The sequence below is a fragment of the Oncorhynchus nerka genome, linkage group LG4 (genome assembly GCF_034236695.1).
Source record: "Oncorhynchus nerka isolate Pitt River linkage group LG4, Oner_Uvic_2.0, whole genome shotgun sequence".
NCBI classification, from domain to species: domain Eukaryota; kingdom Metazoa; phylum Chordata; class Actinopteri; order Salmoniformes; family Salmonidae; genus Oncorhynchus; species Oncorhynchus nerka.
In genome coordinates, this window is record NC_088399.1 from 87,653,791 (window position 1) to 87,677,400 (window position 23,610).

Here is a 23,610-nt window from a genome sequence, read left to right on the forward strand (position 1 = left end):
TACACATGTTAAGTTTTCTGGAAATAAACACAGTTGACAGTGAGAGGACGTTTCTTTTTTTGCTGAGTTTATATATATATATATATATATATATATATATAGAGAGAGAGAGAGAGAGAGAGAGAGAGAGAGAGAGGGAGAGAGAGAGACAGAGAGAGAGAGAGAGGGAGGGAGATATATATATACACTCCCGTTCAAAAGTTTGGGGTCACTTAGAAATGTCCTTGTTTTTGAAATAAAAGCAAATTGATCAGAAATACAGTGTAGACATTGTTAATGTTGTAGATGACTATTGTAGCTGGAAACAGCTTATTTTTTATGGAATATCTACATAGGCGTACAGAGGCCCATTATCAGCAACCATCACTCCTGTGTTGCAATGGCACGTTGTGTTAGCTAATCCAAGTTTAACATTTTAAGAGGCTAATTGATCATTAGAATCCCCTTTTGCAATTATGTTAGCACAGCCGAAAACTGTTGTCCTAATTAAAGAAGCAATATAACTGTCCTTCTTTAGACTAGTTGAGTATCTGGAGCATCAGCATTTGTGGGTTTGATTACTGGCTGAAAATGGCCAGAAACAAAGGACTTTCTTCTGAAACTCGTCAGTATATTCTTGTTCTGAGAAATGAAGGCTATTCCATGCGAGAAATTGCCAATAAACTGAAAATCTCGTACAACGCTGTGTACTACTCCCTTCACTGAACAGCGCAAACTGTCTGTAACCAGAATAGAAAGAGAAGTGGGAGGCCCCGGTGCACAACTGAGCAAGAGAACAAGTACATTAGAGTGCCTAGTTTGAGAAACAGATGCCTCACAAGTCCTCAACTGGCAGCTTCATTAAATAGTACCCACAAAACACCAGTCTCAACGTCAACAGTGAAGAGGTGACTCCGGGATGCTGGCCTTCTAGGCAGAGTTCCTCTGTCCAGTCTCAACATTAACAGTGAAGAGGTGACTCCGGGATGCTGGCCTTCTAGGCAGAGTTCCTCTGTCCAGTCTCAACATCAACAGTGAAGAGGTGACTCCGGGATGCTGGCCTTCTAGGCAGAGTTCCTCTGTCCAGTCTCAACATTAACAGTGAAGAGGTGACTCCGGGATGCTGGCCTTCTAGGCAGAGTTCCTCTGTCCAGTCTCAACATTAACAGTGAAGAGGTGACTCCGGGATGCTGGCCTTCTAGGCAGAGTTCCTTTGTCCAGTCTCAACATTAACAGTGAAGAGGTGAATCCGGGATGCTGGCCTTCTAGGCAGAGTTCCTCTGTCCAGTCTCAACATCAACAGTGAAGAGGTGACTCCGGGATGCTGGCCTTCTAGGCAGAGTTCCTCTGTCCAGTCTCAACATTAACAGTGAAGAGGTGACTCCGGGATGCTGGCCTTCTAGGCAGAGTTCCTCTGTCCAGTCTCAACATTAACAGTGAAGAAGTGACTCCGGGATGCTTGCCTTCTAGGCAGAGTTCCTCTGTTCAGTCTCAACATTAACAGTGAAGAAGTGACTCCGGGATGCTGGCCTTCTAGGCAGAGTTCCTCTGTCTAGTCTCAACATTAACAGTGAAGAGGTGACTCCGGGATGCTGGCCTTCTAGGCAGAGTTCCTCTGTTCAGTCTCAACATTAACAGTGAAGAGGTGACTCCTGGATGCTGGCCTTCTAGGCAGAGTTCCTCTGTCCAGTCTCAACATTAACAGTGAAGAGGTGACTCCTGGATGCTGGCCTTCTAGGCAGAGTTCCTCTGTCCAGTCTCAACATTAACAGTGAAGAAGTGACTCCGGGATGCTGGCCTTCTAGGCAGAGGTCCTCTGTTCAGTCTCAACATTAACAGTGAAGAGGTGACTCCTGGATGCTGGCCTTCTAGGCAGAGTTCCTCTGTCCAGTCTCAACATCAACAGTGAAGAGGTGACTCCTGGATGCTGGCCTTCTAGGCAGAGTTCCTCTGTCCAGTCTCAACATTAACAGTGAAGAAGTGACTCTGGGATGTTGGCCTTCTAGGCAGAGTTCCTCTGTCCAGTCTCAACATTAACAGTGAAGAGGTGACTCCTGGATGCTGGCCTTCTAGGCAGAGGTCCTCTGTCCAGTCTCAACATTAACAGTGAAGAGGCGACTCCGGGATGCTGGCCTTCTAGGCAGAGTTCCTCTGTACAGTCTCAACATTAACAGTGAAGAGGTGACTCCGGGATGTTGGCCTTCTAGGCAGAGTTCCTCTGTCCAGTCTCAACATCAACAGTGAAGAGGTGACTCCGGTATGCTGGCCTTCTAGGCAGAGTTCCTCTGTCCAGTCTCAACATTAACAGCGAAGAGGTGACTCCGGGATGCTGGCCTTCTAGGCAGAGTTCCTCTGTCCAGTCTCAACATCAACAGTGAAGAGGTGACTCCGGGATGCTGGCCTTCTAGGCAGAGTTCCTCTGTCCAGTCTCAACATCAACAGTGAAGAGGTGACTCCGGGATGCTGGCCTTCTAGGCAGAGTTCCTCTGTCCAGTGTCTGTGTCCTTTTGCCCATCTTAATCTTTTCTTTTTATTGGCCAGTCTGAGATAGGGCTTTTTTCTGCCTAGAAGGCCAGCATCCTGGAGTCGCTTCCTCTCTGTTGTTGAGACTGGTGTTTTGAAAGAACACAGCCTGTTTGATTCCCTAACAGAAGACCGTGAGGCTCATAGCTGCTGAACTAAATAGCCAAACCCCAAATCAAAAGTAGCACACCATGTAGGGAACAGGGTGCCATTTGGGATGCAACGTCTGGGGGGGTGAATACAGGAGGGGCCACAGTGATTACTGGGGGGGAGAGTGAATACAGGAGGGGGCACAGTGATTACAGGGCACCACAGTGATTACATGGGGAGAGTGAATACAGGAGGGGGCACAGTGATTACATGGGGAGAGTGAATACAGGAGGGGGCACAGTGATTACATGGGGAGAGTGAATACAGGAGGGGGCACAGTGATTACAAGGCACCACAGTGATTACATGGGGAGAGTGAATACAGGAGGGGGGCACAGTGATTACAAGGCACCACAGTGATTACATGGGGAGAGTGAATACAGGAGGGGGCACAGTGATTACAAGGCACCACAGTGATTACATGGGGAGAGTGAATACAGGAGGGGGCACAGTGATTACAAGGCACCACAGTGATTACATGGGGAGAGTGAATACAGGAGGGGGCACAGTGATTACAGGGAGGGACACCGTGGTTACAGGGGGGCCATAGTGAGACACTGCCACAGGCTGCAAACTGTTTAGGGGACAACAAGGGCCCTTACAACGCCACAGCCGACAGACTGTTTAGGGGACAAAAAGGGCCCTTACAACGCCACAGCCGACAGACTGTTTAGAGGACAACAAGGGCCCTTACAACGCCACAGCCGACAGACTGTTTAGAGGACAACAAGGGCCCTTACAACGCCACAGCCGACAGACTGTTTAGAGGACAACAAGGGCCCTTACAACGCCACAGCCAACAGACTGTTTAGAGGACAACAAGGGCCCTTACAACGCCACAGCCGACAGACTGTTTTGGGGAAAACAAGGGCCCTTAGTGAATTAACCAATGGATGGATTAGAAACTAGCTGCACACAAGGATCAACATGACAAAGTAAAAAAATGGACACCTTCATTAGTTCCTTCCAGTATTAATGATTCGCTCTCATTAAAAACACTGTAAATTAAATGTCATAAAGCGTCACACGACAGTGTTCTGTGTACCACTACTTCACGTTTCCCTATTGGTTGTAAGATATTAGACCTATACATTACAGTCCTAATAAGCCTAACACGGAGTGAACAGGGCTGCTGATAAGGCATCAGGCCCTCACCCTCGACCTGTTCTGTTGAGAGAGAGAGAGAGAGAGAGAGAGAGAGAGAGAGACAGAGAGAGAGAGAGAGAGAGAGAGAGAGAGAGAGACAGAGAGAGGAGAGAGGGAGAGAGAGAGAGAGAGAGACAAAGAGAGAGAGAGAGACAGAGAGAGGAGAGAGAGAGAGAGAGAGAGACAGAGAGAGGAGAGAGAGAGAGAGTGAGACAGAGAGAGGAGAGAGAGAGAGAGAGAGAGAGAGAGAGAGAGAGCGAGAGAGAGAGAGCGAGAGAGAGAGAGAGAGAGAGAGAGAGTTATCAGTGCGAGAGACCACCTACACCCCCATCCCTACGTATCTGATGACTTGATAGACTCTGTGTCCCCCATTTAGAGGATAATGAGATTGTCTCTCGCTGCACAAAACACCACTGACCATAGAGCAGCTGAGAGATAAGAGAGAGAGAGAGAAAGGAAGGAAGGAAGTAAGGAGGGAGGGAGGGAGGTATAGAGAGGAAGGAAAGGAGGAAGGGAAGGAGGGATGGAGGGAAAGGGAGAATAGAGAGAGAGAGACAGAGAGAGACAGAGAAGGAAAGAGAGCGAGAACACACGCTCAAAACTGCTAAACTAAATACCAAAACCCCCACCTCACCTTACATACCCAAACCCCCACCTCACCTCACATACCCAAACCCACACCTCACCTCACCTCACCTCACATACCCAAACCCCCACCTCACCTCACATACCCAAACCCCCACCTCACCTCACATACCCAAACCCCCACCCCACCTCACCTCACCTCACCTCACATACCCAAACCCCACCTCACCTCACCTCACATACCCAATCCCCCACCTCATCTCACATACCCAAACCCCCACCTCACCTCATATACCCAAACCCCCACCCCACCCCACCCCACCTCACCTCACCTCACATACCCAAACCCCCACCTCACCTCACATACCCAAACCCCACCTCACCTCACATACCCAAACCCCACCTCACCTCATCTCACATACCCAAACCCCCACCTCACCTCACCTCACATACCCAAACCCCCACCTCACCTCACCTCACCTCACATACCCAAACCCCCACCTCACCTCACCTCACATACCCAAACCCCCACCTCACCTCACATACCCAAACCCCCACCTCACCTCACCTCACATACCCAAACCCCACCTCACCTCACCTCACATACCCAAACCCCATCTCATCTCACCTCACCTCACATACCCAAACCCCCACCTCACCTCACCTCACATACCCAAACCCCCACCTCACATACCCAAACCCCCACCCCACCTCACATCACATACCCAAACCCCCACCTCACCTCACATACCCAAACCCCCACCCCACCTCACCTCACATACCCAAACCCCACCTCACCTCACATACCCAAACCCCCACCTCACCTCACCTCACATACCCAAACCCCCACCTCACCTCACCTCACCTCAAATACCCAAACCCCCACCTCACCTCACCTCACATACCCAAACCCCACCCCACCTCACCTCACCTCACCTCACATACCCAAACCCCCACCTCACCTCACATACCCAACCCCCCACCTCACCTCACATACCCAAACCCCCACCTCACCTCACCTCACATACCCAAATCCCCACCTCACCTCACATACCCAAACCCCACCTCACCTCACATACCCAAACCCCCACCCCACCTCACCTCACATACCCAAACCCCCACCTCACCTCACCTCACATACCCAAACCCCACCTCACCTCACCTCACCTCACATACCCAAACCCCCACCTCACCTCACCTCACATACCCAAACCCCACCTCACCTCACCTCACATACCCAAACCCCATCTCATCTCACCTCACCTCACATACCCAAACCCCACCTCACCTCACCTCACATACCCAAACCCCCACCTCACATACCCAAACCCCACCCCACCTCACCTCACATACCCAAACCCCCACCTCACCTCACATACCCAAACCCCCACCCCACCTCACCTCACATACCCAAACCCCCACCTCACCTCACCTCACATACCCAAACCCCACCTCACCTCACCTCACATACCCAAACCCCCACCTCACCTCACATACCCAAACCCCCACCTCACCTCACATACCCAAACCTCCACCTCACCTCACCTCACATACCCAAACCCCCACCTCACCTCACCTCACATACCCAAACCCCCACCTCACCTCACATACCCAAACCTCCACCTCACCTCACCTCACATACCCAAACCCCCACCTCACCTCACCTCACATACCCAAACCCCACCTCACCTCACATACCCAAACCCCCACCTCACCTCACCTCACATACCCAAACCCAAACCCCCCATCTCACCTCACCTCACATACCCAAACCCCCACCTCACCTCACATACCCAAACCCCCACCCCACCTCACCTCACATATCCAAACCCCACCTCACCTCACATACCCAAACCCCACCTCACCTCACCTCACCTCACATACCCAAACCCCCACCTCACCTCACATACCCAAACCCCCACCTCACCTCACATACCCAAACCCCACCCCACCTCACCTCACATACCCAAACCCCCACCTCACCTCACCTCACATACCCAAACCCCCACCTCACCTCACCTCACCTCACATACCCAAACCCCACCTCACCTCACCTCACATACCCAAACCCCCACCTCACCTCACATACCCAAACCCCCACCTCACCTAACCTCACATACCCAAACCCCCACCTCACCTCACCTCACATACCCAAACCCCCATCTCATCTCACCTCACCTCACATACCCAAACCCCCACCTCACCTCACCTCACATACCCAAACCCCCACCTCACATACCCAAACCCCCACCCCACCTCACATCACATACCCAAACCCCCACCTCACCTCACATACCCAAACCCCACCCCACCTCACCTCACATACCCAAACCCCCACCTCACCTCACATACCCAAACCCCACCTCACCTCACCTCACATACCCAAACCCCCACCTCACCTCACCTCACCTCAAATACCCAAACCCCCACCTCACCTCACATACCCAAACCCCCACCCCACCTCACCTCACCTCACATACCCAAACCCCACCTCACCTCACATACCCAACCCCCACCTCACCTCACATACCCAAACCCCACCCTCACCTCACCTCACATACCCAAATCCCCACCTCACCTCACATACCCAAACCCCCACCTCACCTCACATACCCAAACCCCCACCCCACCTCACCTCACATACCCAAACCCCCACCTCACCTCACCTCACATACCCAAACCCCCACCTCACCTCACCTCACCTCACATACCCAAACCCCACCTCACCTCACCTCACATACCCAAACCCCACCTCACCTCACATACCCAAACCCCCAACTCACCTCACCTCACATACCCAAACCCCCATCTCATCTCACCTCACCTCACATACCCAAACCCCCACCTCACCTCACCTCACATACCCAAACCCCCACCTCACATACCCAAACCCCCACCCCACCTCACCTCACATACCCAAACCCCCACCTCACCTCACATACCCAAACCCCCACCCCACCTCACCTCACATACCCAAACCCCACCTCACCTCACCTCACATACCCAAACCCCCACCTCACCTCACCTCACATACCCAAACCCCCACCTCACCTCACATACCCAAACCCCCACCTCACCTCACATACCCAAACCTCCACCTCACCTCACCTCACATACCCAAACCCCCACCTCACCTCACCTCACATACCCAAACCCCACCTCACCTCACATACCCAAACCTCCACCTCACCTCACCTCACATACCCAAACCCCCACCTCACCTCACCTCACATACCCAAACCCCCACCTCACCTCACATACCCAAACCCCACCTCACCTCACATACCCAAACCCCCACCTCACCTCACATACCCAAACCCAAACCCCCATCTCACCTCACCTCACATACCCAAACCCCCACCTCACCTCACATACCCAAACCCCCACCCCACCTCACCTCACATATCCAAACCCCCACCTCACCTCACATACCCAAACCCCCACCTCACCTCACCTCACCTCACATACCCAAACCCCCACCTCACCTCACATACCCAAACCCCCACCTCACCTCACATACCCAAACCCCCACCCCACCTCACCTCACATATACCCAAACCCCACCTCACCTCATCTCACATACCCAAACCCCACCTCACCTCACCTCACATACCCAAACCCAAACCCCACATCACCTCACCTCACATACCCAAACCCCACCTCACCTCACATACCCAAACCCCACCTCACCTCATCTCACATACCCAAACCCCCACCTCACCTCACATACCCAAACCCCCACCTCACCTCACCTCACCTCACCTCACATACCCAAACCCCAACCTCACCTCACATACCCAAACCCCCAGCTCACCTCACCTCACATACCCAAACCCCCACCTCACCTCACATACCCAAACCCCCACCCCACCTCACCTCACCTCACATACCCAAACCCCACCTCACCTCACCTCACCTCACATACCCAAACCCCCACCTCACCTCACATACCCAAACCCCCAACTCACCTCACCTCACATACCCAAACCCCCACCTCACCTCACCTCACATACCCAAACCCCACCCCACCTCACCTCACCTCACATACCCAAACCCCCACCCCACCTCACCTCACATACCCAAACCCCACCTCACCTCACATACCCAAACCCCCACCTCACCTCACATACCCAAACCCCTACCCCACCTCACCTCACATACCCAAACCCCCACCTCACCTCACATACCCAAACCCCCACCTCACCTCACCTCACATACCCAAACCCCCACCTCACCTCACATACCCAAACCCCCACCTCACCTCACCTCACATACCCAAACCCCACCCCACCTCACCTCACATACCCAAACCCCTACCCCACCTCACATACCCAAACCCCACCTCACCTCACATACCCAAACCCCCACCTCACCTCACCTCACATACCCAAACCCCTACCCCACCTCACCTCACATACCCAAACCCCACCTCACCTCACATACCCAAACCCCACCTCACCTCACATACCCAAACCCCCACCTCACCTCACCTCACATACCCAAACCCCCACCTCACCTCACCTCACATACCCAAACCCCCACCTCACCTCACCGCACATACCCAAACCCCCACCTCACCTCACATACCCAAACCCCCACCTCACCTCACCTCACATACCCAAACCCCCACCTCACCTCACCTCACATACCCAAACCCATTTCACTGACAAAGAACCTGAGAGCAACAATAATAAAGAAGCGTTAGTGAAAAAGATGGAAGTGGGCGAACGGCCGTGTCTTATTGGTGGAAAAGGAGCATAGCTCCTAATAGAATTCCACATGCTGTCTTCCTCAGGTAGAGTAGGAGGAGAGAGAGCAGGCAATAAAGGGCTGGAAGGGAAGAAGCTGACTAATTGAAAAGAGCCAAGCAGAGCGGAATCTGATACCGCCGCCGCATCGTTTGCTCCTCTCTCTCTCTCTCTCTCTCTCTCTCTCTCTCTCTCTATCTCTCTCTCCCTCTCTCTCTATCTCTCTCTCTCTCTCTCTCTCTCCTCTCTCCCTCCTTTCTCCCCCACTGAAGCCCATCGGCAGCCTCGTGTGATTCCAAAAGGCATGGAGGAGCGGAAAGCGGAACGAGCAGAGCCAGGCAGGCTGGAAAAACTGTTGCTCACACGCTGATGTGTACTCTTCCCTGTGTGGACAACACGCTGTGACGGAGTGCCTTTGTGCTCTCATTTGAAGGGTTGATGCTGCCTTGGGCTCAGGCTCAGATCCTTCTATTCTCCCCCATTGGTTTTGGCTTGACTGATGCAGTGCTGCACAGCCTCCATGCCAAACCCCTCTAGGTCACATACACACATATTCATTCCATTCACACATTATGTACAAGAGGAATTTTTATTTTATTTTTCAGAAAAGCGTGAAGGATATGAATTATTTTGGCATGCACTTAGCCAGGCACACACACACACACACACACACACACACACACACACACACACACACACACACACACACACACACACACACACACACACACACACACACACACACACACACACACACACACACACACACACAAACATACACCAGCCAAAAACATAAACACCTTCGCTCCCATAAAAACATAAACACATATAATCACACCTATCCATACACTGAGCAGTGGTGACTTTTTGACTTTGAGCCAAGCGTTGCTCTCATCTCCATGTTTATGTATGTCTCCACTAGCTGGGCAGTCAGAGAACAAGTGACACAGTGAGGTAGAATCAGGACTCAGCTTACAGGTTCCAGGGCCCTGGGTGACACTGCAGTGAGGCTGCACCACAAGGTTCTAGGTTCTACGTTCCAGGTTCCATTATGGGGCCCTGGCTCAGCCTGCCTAGGACAGGTGGGGAAGGGAGTGTTTGGGAAGGGAGGGGTGGGGACTGTTGGCTGGCTGCACAGGGTTTTCTGCTCCAGCAATAAAAATGCTAATCAGGTCCGATTCCCCTGATGACATGCTCTATGTAAAACAGGTTATAGTTCCCAGCTCCACATGTGTACTCTCAATTTACCAGTTGTCCTTTCTTTATTCTCATCTCTTGATGTGGTCTTCGTTAAGGTGCGATCGACTGGATGTTTGTACACCCCTCCCTCTCTCTCTTCCTCTGTCTATCTCAGGCTAATGACAGCGGCTGGGCTGTTTTGTGTGTGTGTGTGTGTGTGTGTGTGTGTCTGTGTGTGTGTGTGTGTGTGTGTGTGTGTGTGTGTGTGTGTGTGTGTGTGTGTGTGTGTGTGTGTGTGTGTGTGTGTGTGTGTGTGTGTGTCATCCAGCTACACTCTAGCTTTCACACTGATATAATGGGGAGCCTTTTCGGTCTGATAAGAGGAGTTGTGTGGTTGGTAATTAAAGGTCAGAGGAGCCAGGAGATTAAAGAATCGTCCCGTAGAAGTGGGGCTATAGTCAACAGCGTCTCTCAACAACCTTTTTGTGCCTTGTTCGTTATCTTAATATCTCAGTATTAACAGCAATCATTTAAACATTAAACACCAAGGTTTTTGTTTAATGTTAGACTCAACCTTTCTTCCACAATCCCCTTTTATTTTCCCAGGACAAAACAGACCTGAATGGGGAAAACAAACATTAATCTGCATAATGTCTCCTTTGTCCCCATTTCAGCCTCTTTAACTTTCACATTTAATTAGTTTCAGGCCCTGGCAGGGTGAGATACAGGGGGTTTGGGAGAACCCCCCCCCCCCCCCCCCCCAAACATTGGGGGGTAGGGGGCTGGTGGGAGTCCCATCCCCAGAGACCTGTTATGACAAATAAGATGAATGTCACCCCAGTCTCCAGACTGCCCCAGATTAGACTGATAGGTGATTTTCTCAAGAGAAGGCCCATCTATAAAACGCTACGCCATATCTCTGTGGTGGGCATTTGTGATGGGGTGGACAAAGAGTCATATGGACATGGGAGTAATAGGACACACACACACACACACACACACACCAAACCCCCCCTCATGTGGTCCTAATGACCACTCATGCATGGGGGCAGGGGTGAGGGGTCAGAGAGGGGCCCCAGCAGGGGGTACCCCCATCTTCAGGGGCGCTGAAGCGATGGATGAGATGGGGAACCTGGCAGTCAGATACTCCTGGCAGACAGGACGCATGTGTTGTGTGGGATGAAACCCATATGATCAGCTTAGATACACAGAGTCTAGACTGCTTGATATGCAATAGATGTTACCCTTAGGTTAATACGCCTGCACCCCATTATCATAAAGAGATAGAATTTTAAATAGTTTGTTTACTTAACACATATAGGACTCTAAATTCAATGCCACCCAGAGTCACTAGATACCTGTCTGGAAATGCCAGAAAAGTCAACCGTATGACGTTTGTCAGCACCGGTAAAGCAGAGTGTGTATTTTCTGCCGGTGAAATGTTCAGATGCCACTCTGAGGTAAATGAATGTCTCCTCTATTCTGCTGCCTGCTCACTGCAGCAGCTCTCTGGCACACTTAGACATCCAATAGTCTGAAAGCAATTTACTTCAACACTTCAGTGAACCCCCAGACAGGCTGATGCATGGCCTCTATATCCCTAAAGTCTTATAGAATCACAAATCAAGGCAACAGGGACAGAGCAGCAACAGTGTAAAACAGAAAGAAGAAAAAAATAACAGGAAATATCTCTGGGAAGATAGTAGTTTTGTCCCACAAAAATAATTGCCCAAAACTTTTACAAAAGATACAGTGTGGACTCAACAAAAGCTCATTATAATTGTGTTTGTGTGTATTCGGATGCAATGTAATATTTTTTTGCCCTTGCGTCATCATCCCAATTTCTTACAGCTATTAAATGAGGGATTCTAATGAGGATTCTCGTTCATTTGAAATAGTTCTGCTAACTTGTTAGTTATGCCTGTTTATCTGAGGTCACTGATGACGCTGCTCTATCCATTTTACAGAAGGCATGTAACGCATGATGTCAGATCTTTACATCCAACATTACATCACAAACCGTAAACCATTCCTAGCTCCAATCCAAATGACTCCAAATGAATTTTGGGATGTCTGGCACCAACTTTTTCTCAGTTACATATTTATGAAATCTATATGTTTTAGGGGGCATCAGAGGACCAATTCCACCTCTCTAGATATACAGTATAATATCTGCATGGTTGTGAGAGAAGGTAAGTTACTTTACCCAAAGAAAAGGATTCCAATACAGCTCCATTTCAAGGTGGGAGACAATACGGCCTCTAATATTTCATGATCCCCCCCCGATCCCTTTACTGGCTTATAGCGCTGACAAAGCCTCTAAGTCTGCATTACTGGCCCATACAATACTATAGCCTGACCATGGAAGGGACATTTTCTGATGAGATTTTAAGGCTGGAATGTCTGTTTTAAATCTTCTCGAGGTGACAGTGGCATCTATAGGCATTCATAATATAGTGGGAGGCTGTAGTGATGACTCAATGCTTTGGTAGAGGAGGTAGCTGTCCTTATCTTATAGATAAATATATACCAAATGGTACCCTATTCCCTATATATAGTGCACTACTTTTGACCAGGGCTCTGGTCTAAAGTAGTCCACTATAGAGAGAATAGGGTGCCATTTGGGATGAATCCATAGATTAAGTTTTAGTTCCAAAGTGTGGTTATTGGTCTATAGTACAGTTATCATGTCCTCCATACTAAAGCTTGTTTAATTTCCCTATAACCTTAAATGGACCGTGTATTTTATACCCAATACTCTACCCCAAAACAATGTTTTGTTTGCTTAGTGAAGCCGCATTTATGCATTTTATGCATTTCATAAATAATTAGGGTATCACCATACATCATGAACCGACGGTATCAATATACATATGTTAATTAACCCATGGTTCCATCAGCTGAGCCCATCGTTAATGTGTCACACACACACACACATACAAACACACATCTCTCATTAAACAGCCGTGGGCCTCGCCCACCAGACACCAACCCCTCCATCAAGGTGCTCTCTCTGCCCTGGACCTTGCCTGCATCCAGCTGCCATGCCTGGGTAGTCGCAGGCAGACGGGTAGGCAGACGAGCAGGCCAGACAGGCTCTGCAGCTGCCTTCTCTCCCAGGATCAGGACCACACCGACCATGTCTAGGTGGAGACCAAGCCAAGGGAAGGGAGGTGGAGCTGGGGTGGAGAGGGGTTCGGTGGAAGGAGGTGGTGGTGGTGGGTAGACCAGATGATGATACGTACAGGAGGGAGTCCGGGGGTCAAGCTTGGGGTAGACAGGTAATGGATGAAAGGGGGTAAATTACATCATGTTATTGTAATGTTGTTGTAATGTTATTGCAATGTTGTTGTGATGTTATTGAAATGTTATTGTGATGTTGTTGTAATACTATTATTATGTTGTTGTAATGTTATTGCAATGTTGTTGTAATGTTATTGCAATGTTGTTGTAATGATATTGTAATGTTGTTGTAATGTTATCGTAATGTTGTTATAATGTTATTGTCGTAGAAGATGTGTTCAATTAACACCAATGTGTTGTGTGTTTTCTCTCTCGTTAGGCTGGACAATTAAGGGTTAGCTATTCGGAGAGGAAGTTGTGTGAAATCCGAAGGACTGGATTTATAGCAGATAATTGGGCTTAGAGAGCTCCTCTCACCCACTTATAAAAAAGGGAAAACAAATCCTCTTATCTTTGTAATGAAGAACTGACGTGGAAGATGAAGCATTTTCAGAGCTGTGTTGTTTACACAGTATAAACATGATGGAAATGACCACAGTAAGACTAAAGGAAATAAACAGGATATGGGTGGTTGGGTCGACATAGTGAGGTTGTTTTGTTAATCAGTCCCAGCCATGTTCATCTCTTCCCAAAGTCTATTGTTTTCAGTTGGATCCAGTAACATTGTCTGGTTCACAAATGGCACCTTGTGCCCTTTATAGTGCACTACATTTAACCGAGGTCCATAGGAATCTGGTCAAAAATAGTGCACTATTTAGGGAGTAGGATGACATTTGGTACTAACCTATTGTCAATTTGTTAACATTTTTCTAACTATTTTTCATTGAATTTCTAATAATTATAGAAACAAAATGATTGACAAACTCATTGCTGTGGAGTAATTTCCTTTCTCCACCAAGATTATAGGTGTATTGACTAACACCAACTAGTGTTCTGCTTTGCACTGTGCACATAGACATGTCTGCCTGCAGATACTCTGCACATCTGCTGCTGATCAAGTTCTGGATTTTTAATTAGGTTTATTTTAGCATCTACTACAGGGATCTACCATATCGCTGGAGAGAATGCAGGTGCCTTGCCTATCTGTCTAATGTATCTATATTTTCACTAACACATCAAGACACAAACCACTTGACCTTCTCTTTGTCCTCTGTAAAATGGTCCAGGAGACGTTCTGTTTACATTTGCAGAATGACAAAACGAGTTAATTTGAATATCTATTGTTTAAAACTCACACGAGAGAATTAAATGTCAATGAGTTCTTCTGATTTGGGTTTTGGGTGTTGCGGAACCATCCCCAGACTATTATTATGCAAATTAGAGACGCGCAAGCTTCTATATTTGTCATGCCTTTTTTAAGCTGAACTCAGCAGTTCCCGGGAATTTTCTGTGCGCTAGGTGAGGCACAAGCAGAATGGACTGTTTTCTCTTGTCTTTTTTCTTCCCTTCCATAAACAAGTCAGGTCACCCCTTCCCGGCTATCCTCAGGCATGGTATTGTGGAGTTTGTTAACTGCAAAGATGCAAGGTGATTTTATGCCCTGTTTCCGCAGGGTTGTGGATAGAGCTGGGTTGTTTTAGTCCCCTATATTCGGTGTGTTAGACAGGGGTCAGGTGTGAGTCAACAGAGGTTACGAACTGCTATAATCAGCATGAAAAGCATAGGCTATATCCCCGATGCAAAATATTGAATATAAACAATCACCTTCACACATATGCTAAAATAGACAGATTATGGTTACGTAATTCTGATGAAGGTTAACATATATTTACAGTAGGCCTATTGCTATTTCTGTCCAACGTAAGCATAACCTACAGTGGGCCTACACAGGCAATAATTGTAGCCTAATAGGTGCGTAGCCTATGTGTATTAAAGTCGTATCAAAACTGGTAGGTTATAGCATATCCGGACTGCAGTGCAAATGTGACCCATACAATTGCACGGGGCACGCGGGGGACTAACCGGGCGCTGACACAAACACAAAGGCGTCCTGCTGCAGGAAAGAACAAAAAGAACACCATGTCAAACAACCAAGGATACTACTGCTCCTGGATCTCCGTTAATTGCGCACATATGGCCCCTGCAGGAATCATTGAGGAAAAATACCTTCTGGTACCCAGCTTCTGTGATTTGCATAAAGAGAACACCATTGGTTTATAGAGTGTGATGTAAAAAAGTGACCTGCAAGCCTCGGGCAACAGCCAACATTTGATTTTGTGGTTAGCGTTAGCGTTGGTTTGAAAACGTTGAGTGAGCGGGGGTTTGTAAAAGTTATTACTGTGGTGGAGGATGCAGTCTTTTATTTTCAAAACATGAAGCTCCTAAGCTCATCCTTACTGGTCAAATAAAAATGAATTTACGTCAACTTATTGTCCCCTAAAAAAGTATCCTAAACATGTTTTCATAATACTGAATAGCTAAATCAATATGTCGGTGTAGTAAGAACATAGAACACCAATTAAATGATAGACCTACAGGACTATTAAAATAATATTATATAGCCTACTGTTCTTATCTGTCAGTGTTGCATTTATTGTGATGATTTACTGAAAATAAATAATGGGCAACACCATAATAAAACATGATCGTTATAAACGGAAGGAAAAAAAAAAGAAATCGTGGACGACTCACCAAGTCCATAAATCATCCTAGTTCAACGTTGGTCCCGGGAGATATCTTTTGATGGATTAAATTAAGCACTTCCATCTCCATCTCGCACATGATCGCAGCCATATAAATCCTAACAGCTGATCAACAGACTTCAGAAAGCCCAAGACCTTCAACAGAGTTCAGCACGGAGAGAGAGCGAAAGGGGGGGAAAGCCGGAGCTAGCTGAGAGGCAGCGTTTTCATGAGTGACTTTTCTGCCATCCTCTATTACAATGAGTGGTAAATATTTACGTGGGAACTGTCAAATACTCCATTAATAAAGGGACGCTCTGTGAAGTTTAAAACGAGCCAAATCCTGGGAGCAGTTACCAGACTCTTTTCTAGGGTCGACCTGTGAGGAGACTGAGTACAGCTGCACGAGGAAGACAGAGAGCGAGGAGAAGAGCGAAGGAACGGATCTCTCACTGTCTCACAGCGGGGGTGCTGTCCAGTGCTGAAGACTGCCTGCCTATACATGCACGCAGCACTGAAAGGGAGCTATCCAGTGCTGAAGTTGCATTTCTTACCAGCGGAACACGGCGCTGTCGCACGTAAACCAGCAGCTCAACAAAGACTAGCAGCGTGAGGATTCGGAAGGGATCTCAGGCTTTTCTCCCTGCGCTGGCATCTGATCACACACAAATCGGCTTGCTGAAGAGCGATTCAGCCCGTATATACAGCTAGTCCCTTTTCAGCCCGCCTTGCATGAGGAGTGACCCATTGAACCACAGGACAAGTGTTGTTTTGTGCAGCGTAGAACCATGCCAAGATCTTTTCTGGTCAAAAAGGTTAAGCTCGATGATTTCTCATCTGCTGATCTGGAGAGAAATTATGGCAGGTCGAGGACTGACCTCAGCCTCCGCTTTCATGAAAAAGGTAAAGCTGTTAGAATCTCTGACTTTTATCGGCATGCACAATGTTTATCTTTTATTGCTTGGTATTCTATGTGTAGGCTATACTAAGTGCTTATTGTAGTCTATTTGCGTGTGGATAAGCTTGTTGCACATCAAGTTTTGCTGACCCGCGGTCACATCCTATTCAATACAGTCACATTTTTCATTTTTGTCGACTCTGCACATTTCCCGAGGCAGGGATATTTCAAGTGCTCTACAGCGGAGCACACAAGGTTAAAACCCTGTTGAGCTACATATACCCACAAGTGTGCAACAGACGAGTGTGCAAAATACTGTAGATTAGAATACGGATTTATAGTGTATCCCTTTGGATCATTAGTCCAAGCCCACTACCATAGCCACACACAGGGACAGAAAGGATAGATAGAGAGAGAGAGAGAGAGTCTGTTTGCCTCTAAAACGAAGGCTTGATCATGTTTCAAGACATTATTTACGCTCTATAAAATAAGGTGCGTGCACTTGCATTTGCATAACCAGACTGTATTTTTTTCCGGAAGTACATTTATAGAATATTCATCCACATTCCTATCTCTTGGTCATGGAGTACCCTGGATGGACCTGGATGTAAGTGAGACTATGTGTACGTTCAGTGGTGCACATCGACCTATATTCTGAGAAAGGCAAATGCAATTATAACTGGAGTGATATTATTCCCCTTGCGCCTTTGTCCTTAAATGGGATAGCTCACTAATTGAAACTGAGAGATATTGATTTTTTTGGGGTGAAGTGATGTAGAAACAAAATACCTTCACAAGAAGTCAATGTCTTTCAACCCACCTCTGCTGGAACTGTAAATGACTGAAATAATAGGCTGCAGAGCTCACGCACTGTGAGTCACAAAGGAAGCCTTGCAACTAGGGAGAATTACACTGTTGCATCAGTTAACATCAGTAGGCCAAATCACATAAATAATTTAATCCGTCTGTTGTTCTTTTCAACGCTACAGGGTACATCAGTGACTACATGACCCCGTCTGTCTACGACGGCGAAAGTGACAATGGCATCCACAGCGAAAAAGGCCCCTCTCCCAGCCCCATCTACAATGGCATCCACAGCGACTACGGAGCACCAGACTCGGACCAGCCCGACAGCCCCCATTCCGAGATCTCCTCCGGCTACATCAACGGAGACACCGCAGTGAGCGAGGGCTACACGGTAGACGCCTTCTTCATCACGGACGGAAGGTCGAGGAGAAAAGTTATCAGCAGCCCCAGGACCATACAGCGTCACACATGCAACGAGTGTGGAAAGACGTACGCCACGTCCTCCAACCTGAGCCGGCACAAGCAGACCCACCGGAGTCTGGAAAGCAAGATGGCCAAGAAGTGCCCCACCTGTGGGAAGGTGTACGTGTCCATGCCCGCCATGGCCATGCATCTGCTCACCCACGACCTCAAGCACAAGTGTGACTTATGTAGCAAGGCCTTCAGTAGACCTTGGCTGCTGCAGGGACACATGCGGTCTCACACCGGCGAGAAGCCCTTTGGATGCGCACACTGCGGAAAGGCGTTCGCCGACCGCTCTAACCTCCGCGCTCACATGCAGACGCACTCCGCCTTCAAGCACTACAAGTGTAAGAGATGCAACAAGACCTTTGCTCTAAAGTCCTACCTTAACAAGCACTACGAGTCCGCCTGCTTTAAGGGAGAGTTCTCACCTATGAGCTCCATTGACGACTGACTTCCAGTACCCATGAACATGTAATGAAACTTCTTCCAACGGCATCCCTATATTATTCCCTAGACAACCTGTTCCATGGTGACAGCACAGGTCTTATACCCTCCTGCAGCAAACAGCATCACTAAGGACATGTGGGATTACTCATGTAGCCTATACCCAAACTTTTATTTCCATTGGCTATCCTCCCTTGATTGTTATAACAACAACAATTTGTTCAAGTATTATGAGCTGAAATATCATATGTTTGCCAAACTCACAGGACATTGAAAATGTCTCAATTTCTCTCAAAGGTCAAACCTTTTAAAGTATTGGACAATATTGTACTGGTGTTAATGGACACAGAAGTGTTCAAGGTTGAGGTAAACCTATTTATTTATTCACTTATTTATGTAGGCCTATCTATTTATTCACTTATTTATGTAGGCCTATCTATTTATTCACTTATTTATGTAGGCCTATCTATTTATTCATTTATTTATGTAGGCCTATCTATTTATTCACTTATTTATGTAGGCCTATCTATTTATTCACTTATTTATGTAGGCCTATCTATTTATTCATTTATTTTTACTTCAAGTTTGTTTAGAATCTTCATTTGCACTTTAATTTACTTTTTTTTTGCAAGCCTTCGTCGTGAATATGCCAAAGCATTTGACACTTTCTAAATATCCTCTTATTTTATTTGCCACTTTATAAACCTATTGCATGCAACAAAAAAACAAAAAAACGATAATACTGAAATCTATGCCAATTTAATGAAGCTTTGGATTTTTGCCAAAATCTAGATAGCATCCGGCGGCAATATTTCTTGGGAGTCTTATCATAAAAAACTATAGAGCAATAATGCATGGTATTAGTAACGCGTAATAATAATGACATCATCTTTCTATCCAGTACTCTTAGTAGTCATACACATTGAATATCAGGGAAAAGCCCGTGAGTGTGGTATTTAATGGATAAACCCATGGAGTGGGTCCTTTTGTAAATGGTTACGCAACTGCCTGACACGTCTTAGAACGTCGACTTCTGGTGCTAATGGAATAGTTCCAGAACAATCCAGAACATCTCACCACCAAGTCTGTGGAATGAACACCCGAGGCCCAAACGTAGGCGGAGCTACCCCGTATCACATCTCTCACAGGTGGGCAAGCTTGGGGGTCACTTCTGAGATCCCTTGCACTGCACCAGAGCTCAAAATGATCAACACAATAAGATGACCTTATTCTAGCCATGATAAAGTCCATTCATCGTATTAAAGCACTTCCTTATACTACGAACGTTTCAACTTTTTAAAGATAGTAGCACAAGTATAGATTCAGGTAGAAAGGCCTTGTATTAGCTATAGGCTAACCGCTGTTTTTGTACAATGCTGATCAAAGGAACATAACTGTTTATTACAAGATGCCTTGTACATAACCCTTTGATGAATATTTCTACAAACTGTAAAGAATCAAATTAATCTTATTTCTGGAGTTATTTTCCCTGGGATTTTTATGCCTAGTATTTGAACTATTTAAAAGCACAATGGCAGCAGACATTTTTGTCTCACTTCATAATAAAGAATTAATAAAGACCTAACACAATACGGTCCATGTTTGTCTAAACCTTTTAGAGAAATCAGATGAGTAGACATATATGTATATATCGTGTTTACATGATGAATTCCTGTAGTGTTTGTCTGTGATGATATATTGTGGTCTAATTTGGCGTTGGACTGGGTGTAAGGTTTCAGACAGTGGGTCACGTCAGGAGCACGCGGCGTAATGCAACAGCATATTCCTGCAATAACAAGCACTGTTGAATGCTCTTGTTGACACTGCGAGGCAGACTTCAGTGACGCGAAACGATCATCTGTTGATCAAAAAGGCTCCGTTTTATACTGCATTGCACACCATGTGCTTTAGGGGGAATAGGTTGAGGTCATCACATATTCTGTTTTTTAATCCTAAACATATATTTATTTAATTATTATTTCTCCGGCTTCTCTTTTCATAAATGTTGGGTTTTGCAAAGGGGGCCTCGGTAACTTCAAAAGAAATATCTGCATGGATGAAAGCTCTGGACAAATCAAGATGGTTATCTCTTTCAAAAAATATATGAAGTAACTGAAACTGAAAATAGTCCTAATCGAACGAATTCTGCAGTTTCCCTTTTATACTGAGCAACATTTGAGCACTTTCACCAGAGGGGTCATGCATGTGGAGGTCAAGAGCGCTTTATTTACTAATGGAATAGCCCTTAAAATTGAATTGATTACCATCGAAGCCTGCAGCAGGTTTGTTTTGGTAATGTCAGGAGTACAACTTTAACCTTGAGCAGACACGCCGCTCTGTGACTGGGGCAGAATACACCTGCAGGCTTCCTCTCCAAGGTCCTCGCTGAAACCGTTATCTGTCCGCGGCTCTACATCGCTTCAAAGTGACTCCTACAGATTGACTGCAAACAACACGTTCATTACTGGGTAGTTAAGGAGGGAGGGAGAGAGAGAGAGAGAGAGAGAGAGAGAGAGAGAGAGAGAGAGAGAGAGAGAGAGAGAGCGAGAGAGAGAGAGAGAGAGAGAGAGAGAGAGAATCAAATCAAATCAAATCAAATTTGATTTGTCACATACACATGGTTAGCAGATGTTAATGCGAGTGTAGCGAAATGCTTGTGCTTCTAGTTCCGACAATGCAGTAGAGAGAGAGAAAGAGAGGAAAGATAGAGAGAAGAAGAGAGAGAGAGAGAGAGAGAGGGAGAGAGAGAGAGAGAGGGAGAGAGAGAGCGAGAGCGAGCGAGAGAGAGAGGCAGAGATGGCATGGCTTTGACAATGTGATTTACATGTTTTTGAATGGTGTGGTGATGAGGAAATGTAAGGTTGGTGGTTGGTATGGTGATGAGCAATTTGAGGAAATGATGAGCAATGCAATGTAGACACTGGAGTTTGAGCACCAATCCCTGAGCAGTGCCCTGCTCCTCCCTAGCTGGAGAATGAGCACCAATCCCTGAGCAGTGCCCTGCTCCTCCCTAGCTGGAGAATGAGCACCAATCCCTGAGCAGAGCACTACTCCTCCCTAGCTGGAGAATGAGCACCAATCCCTGAGCAGAGCACTACTCCTCCCTAGCTGGAGAATGAGCACCAATCCCTGAGCAGAGCACTACTCCTCCCTAGCTGGAGAATGAGCACTAAGCCCTGAGCAGAGCACTACTCCTCCCTAGCTGGAGAATGAGCACTAATCCCTGAGCAGAGCACTACTCCTCCCTAGCTGGAGAATGAGCACCAATCCCTGAGCAGAGCACTACTCCTCCCTAGCTGGAGAATGAGCACCAATCCCTGAGCAGAGCACTACTCCCTAGCTGGAGAATGAGCACCAATCCCTGAGCAGAGCACTACTCCTCCCTAGCTGGAGAATGAGTACCAATCCCTGAGCAGAGCACTACTCCTCCCTAGCTGGAGAATGAGCACCAATCCCTGAGCAGAGCACTACTCCTCCCTAGCTGGAGAATGAGCACCAATCCCTGAGCAGAGCACTACTCCTCCCTAGCTGGAGAATGAGCACCAATCCCTGAGCAGAGCACTACTCCTCCCTAGCTGGAGAATGAGCACCAATCCCTGAGCAGAGCACTACTCCTCCCTAGCTGGAGAATGAGCACCAATCCCTGAGCAGAGCACTACTCCTCCCTAGCTGGAGAATGAGCACCAATCCCTGAGCAGAGCACTACTCCTCCCTAGCTGGAGAATGAGCACCAATCCCTGAGCAGAGCACTACTCCTCCCTAGCTGGAGAATGAGCACCAATCCCTGAGCAGAGCACTACTCCTCCCTAGCTGGAGAATGAGCACCAATCCCTGAGCAGAGCACTACTCCTCCCTAGCTGGAGAATGAGCACCAATCCCTGAGCAGAGCACTACTCCTCCCTAGCTGGAGAATGAGCACCAATCCCTGAGCAGAGCACTACTCCTCCCTAGCTGGAGAATGAGCACCAATCCCTGAGCAGAGCACTACTCCTCCCTAGCTGAAGAATGAGCACCAATCCCTGAGCAGAGCACTACTCCTCCCTAGCTGGAGAATGAGCACCAATCCCTGAGCAGAGCACTACTCCTCCCTAGCTGGAGAATGAGCACCAATCCCTGAGCAGAGCACTACTCCTCCCTAGCTGGAGAATGAGTACCAATCCCTGAGCAGAGCACTACTCCTCCCTAGCTGGAGAATGAGCACCAATCCCTGAGCAGAGCACTACTCCTCCCTAGCTGGAGAATGAGCACCAATCCCTGAGCAGAGCACTACTCCTCCCTAGCTGGAGAATGAGCACCAATCCCTGAGCAGAGCACTACTCCTCCCTAGCTGGAGAATGAGCACCAATCCCTGAGCAGAGCACTACTCCTCCCTAGCTGTGTTGCAGCATCATGAGTCACAACCTTTATTATGCTGGAAGACCAAAAGTGCAGTCTCCCCACCACTCCCTGAGGCTGTGTGCCAGTTTCAAAATGTCTAATGATGATGCCACACGATGATGTCACAAGCTACTTAGATTCCACATCATACACACTCATGCATTGCCTCATTAAAGTCACATCTTTGACGGTGTGTACGTGTGTTGTGTGTGTGTGTGTTTGTGTGCGTATGCATGTGTGTGGATTCTAGTGTGTGTGTATTACATCACTGTCACTCAGACCACAAACCTGAAAGATTCAGATTCTGATCATTGAGATCTCTTCTCCTTATTGGCCAAGGTAAAGGGCAGTGTACCCAGTGCAATAAGCCACATATCCACTGGCTCTATATCTCACCACCACCACTTCCTCCCCTCTCTCCCTCTCTTTGTGTCTGTCTCTCAAGG

General features: G+C 47.6%; 1 protein-coding gene across 1 annotated transcript; it reads left to right on the top strand.

Annotated features, from left to right (window-relative positions):
* Positions 1-16,290: 16,290 nt before the first annotated feature.
* On the top strand, positions 16,291-20,371 carry LOC115129065 (transcriptional repressor scratch 1-like). Its single transcript, XM_029659212.2, has 2 exons — positions 16,291-17,076; positions 18,061-20,371. Exons 1-2 carry the CDS (start codon positions 16,962-16,964, stop codon positions 18,792-18,794), a joined length of 849 nt encoding a protein of 282 aa, XP_029515072.1. The 5' UTR covers positions 16,291-16,961; the 3' UTR covers positions 18,795-20,371.
* The last annotated feature ends 3,239 nt before the right edge of the window (positions 20,372-23,610 follow it).

Bases quoted from the DNA above. Each gene is read 5' to 3' on its own strand.
- LOC115129065 (XM_029659212.2), top strand. From the start codon at position 16,962: ATGCCAAGATCTTTTCTGGTCAAAAAGGTTAAGCTCGATGATTTCTCA. The intron at 17,077-18,060 runs GTAAAGCTGTTA...TCAACGCTACAG, and splicing joins CCTCCGCTTTCATGAAAAAG to GGTACATCAGTGACTACATG.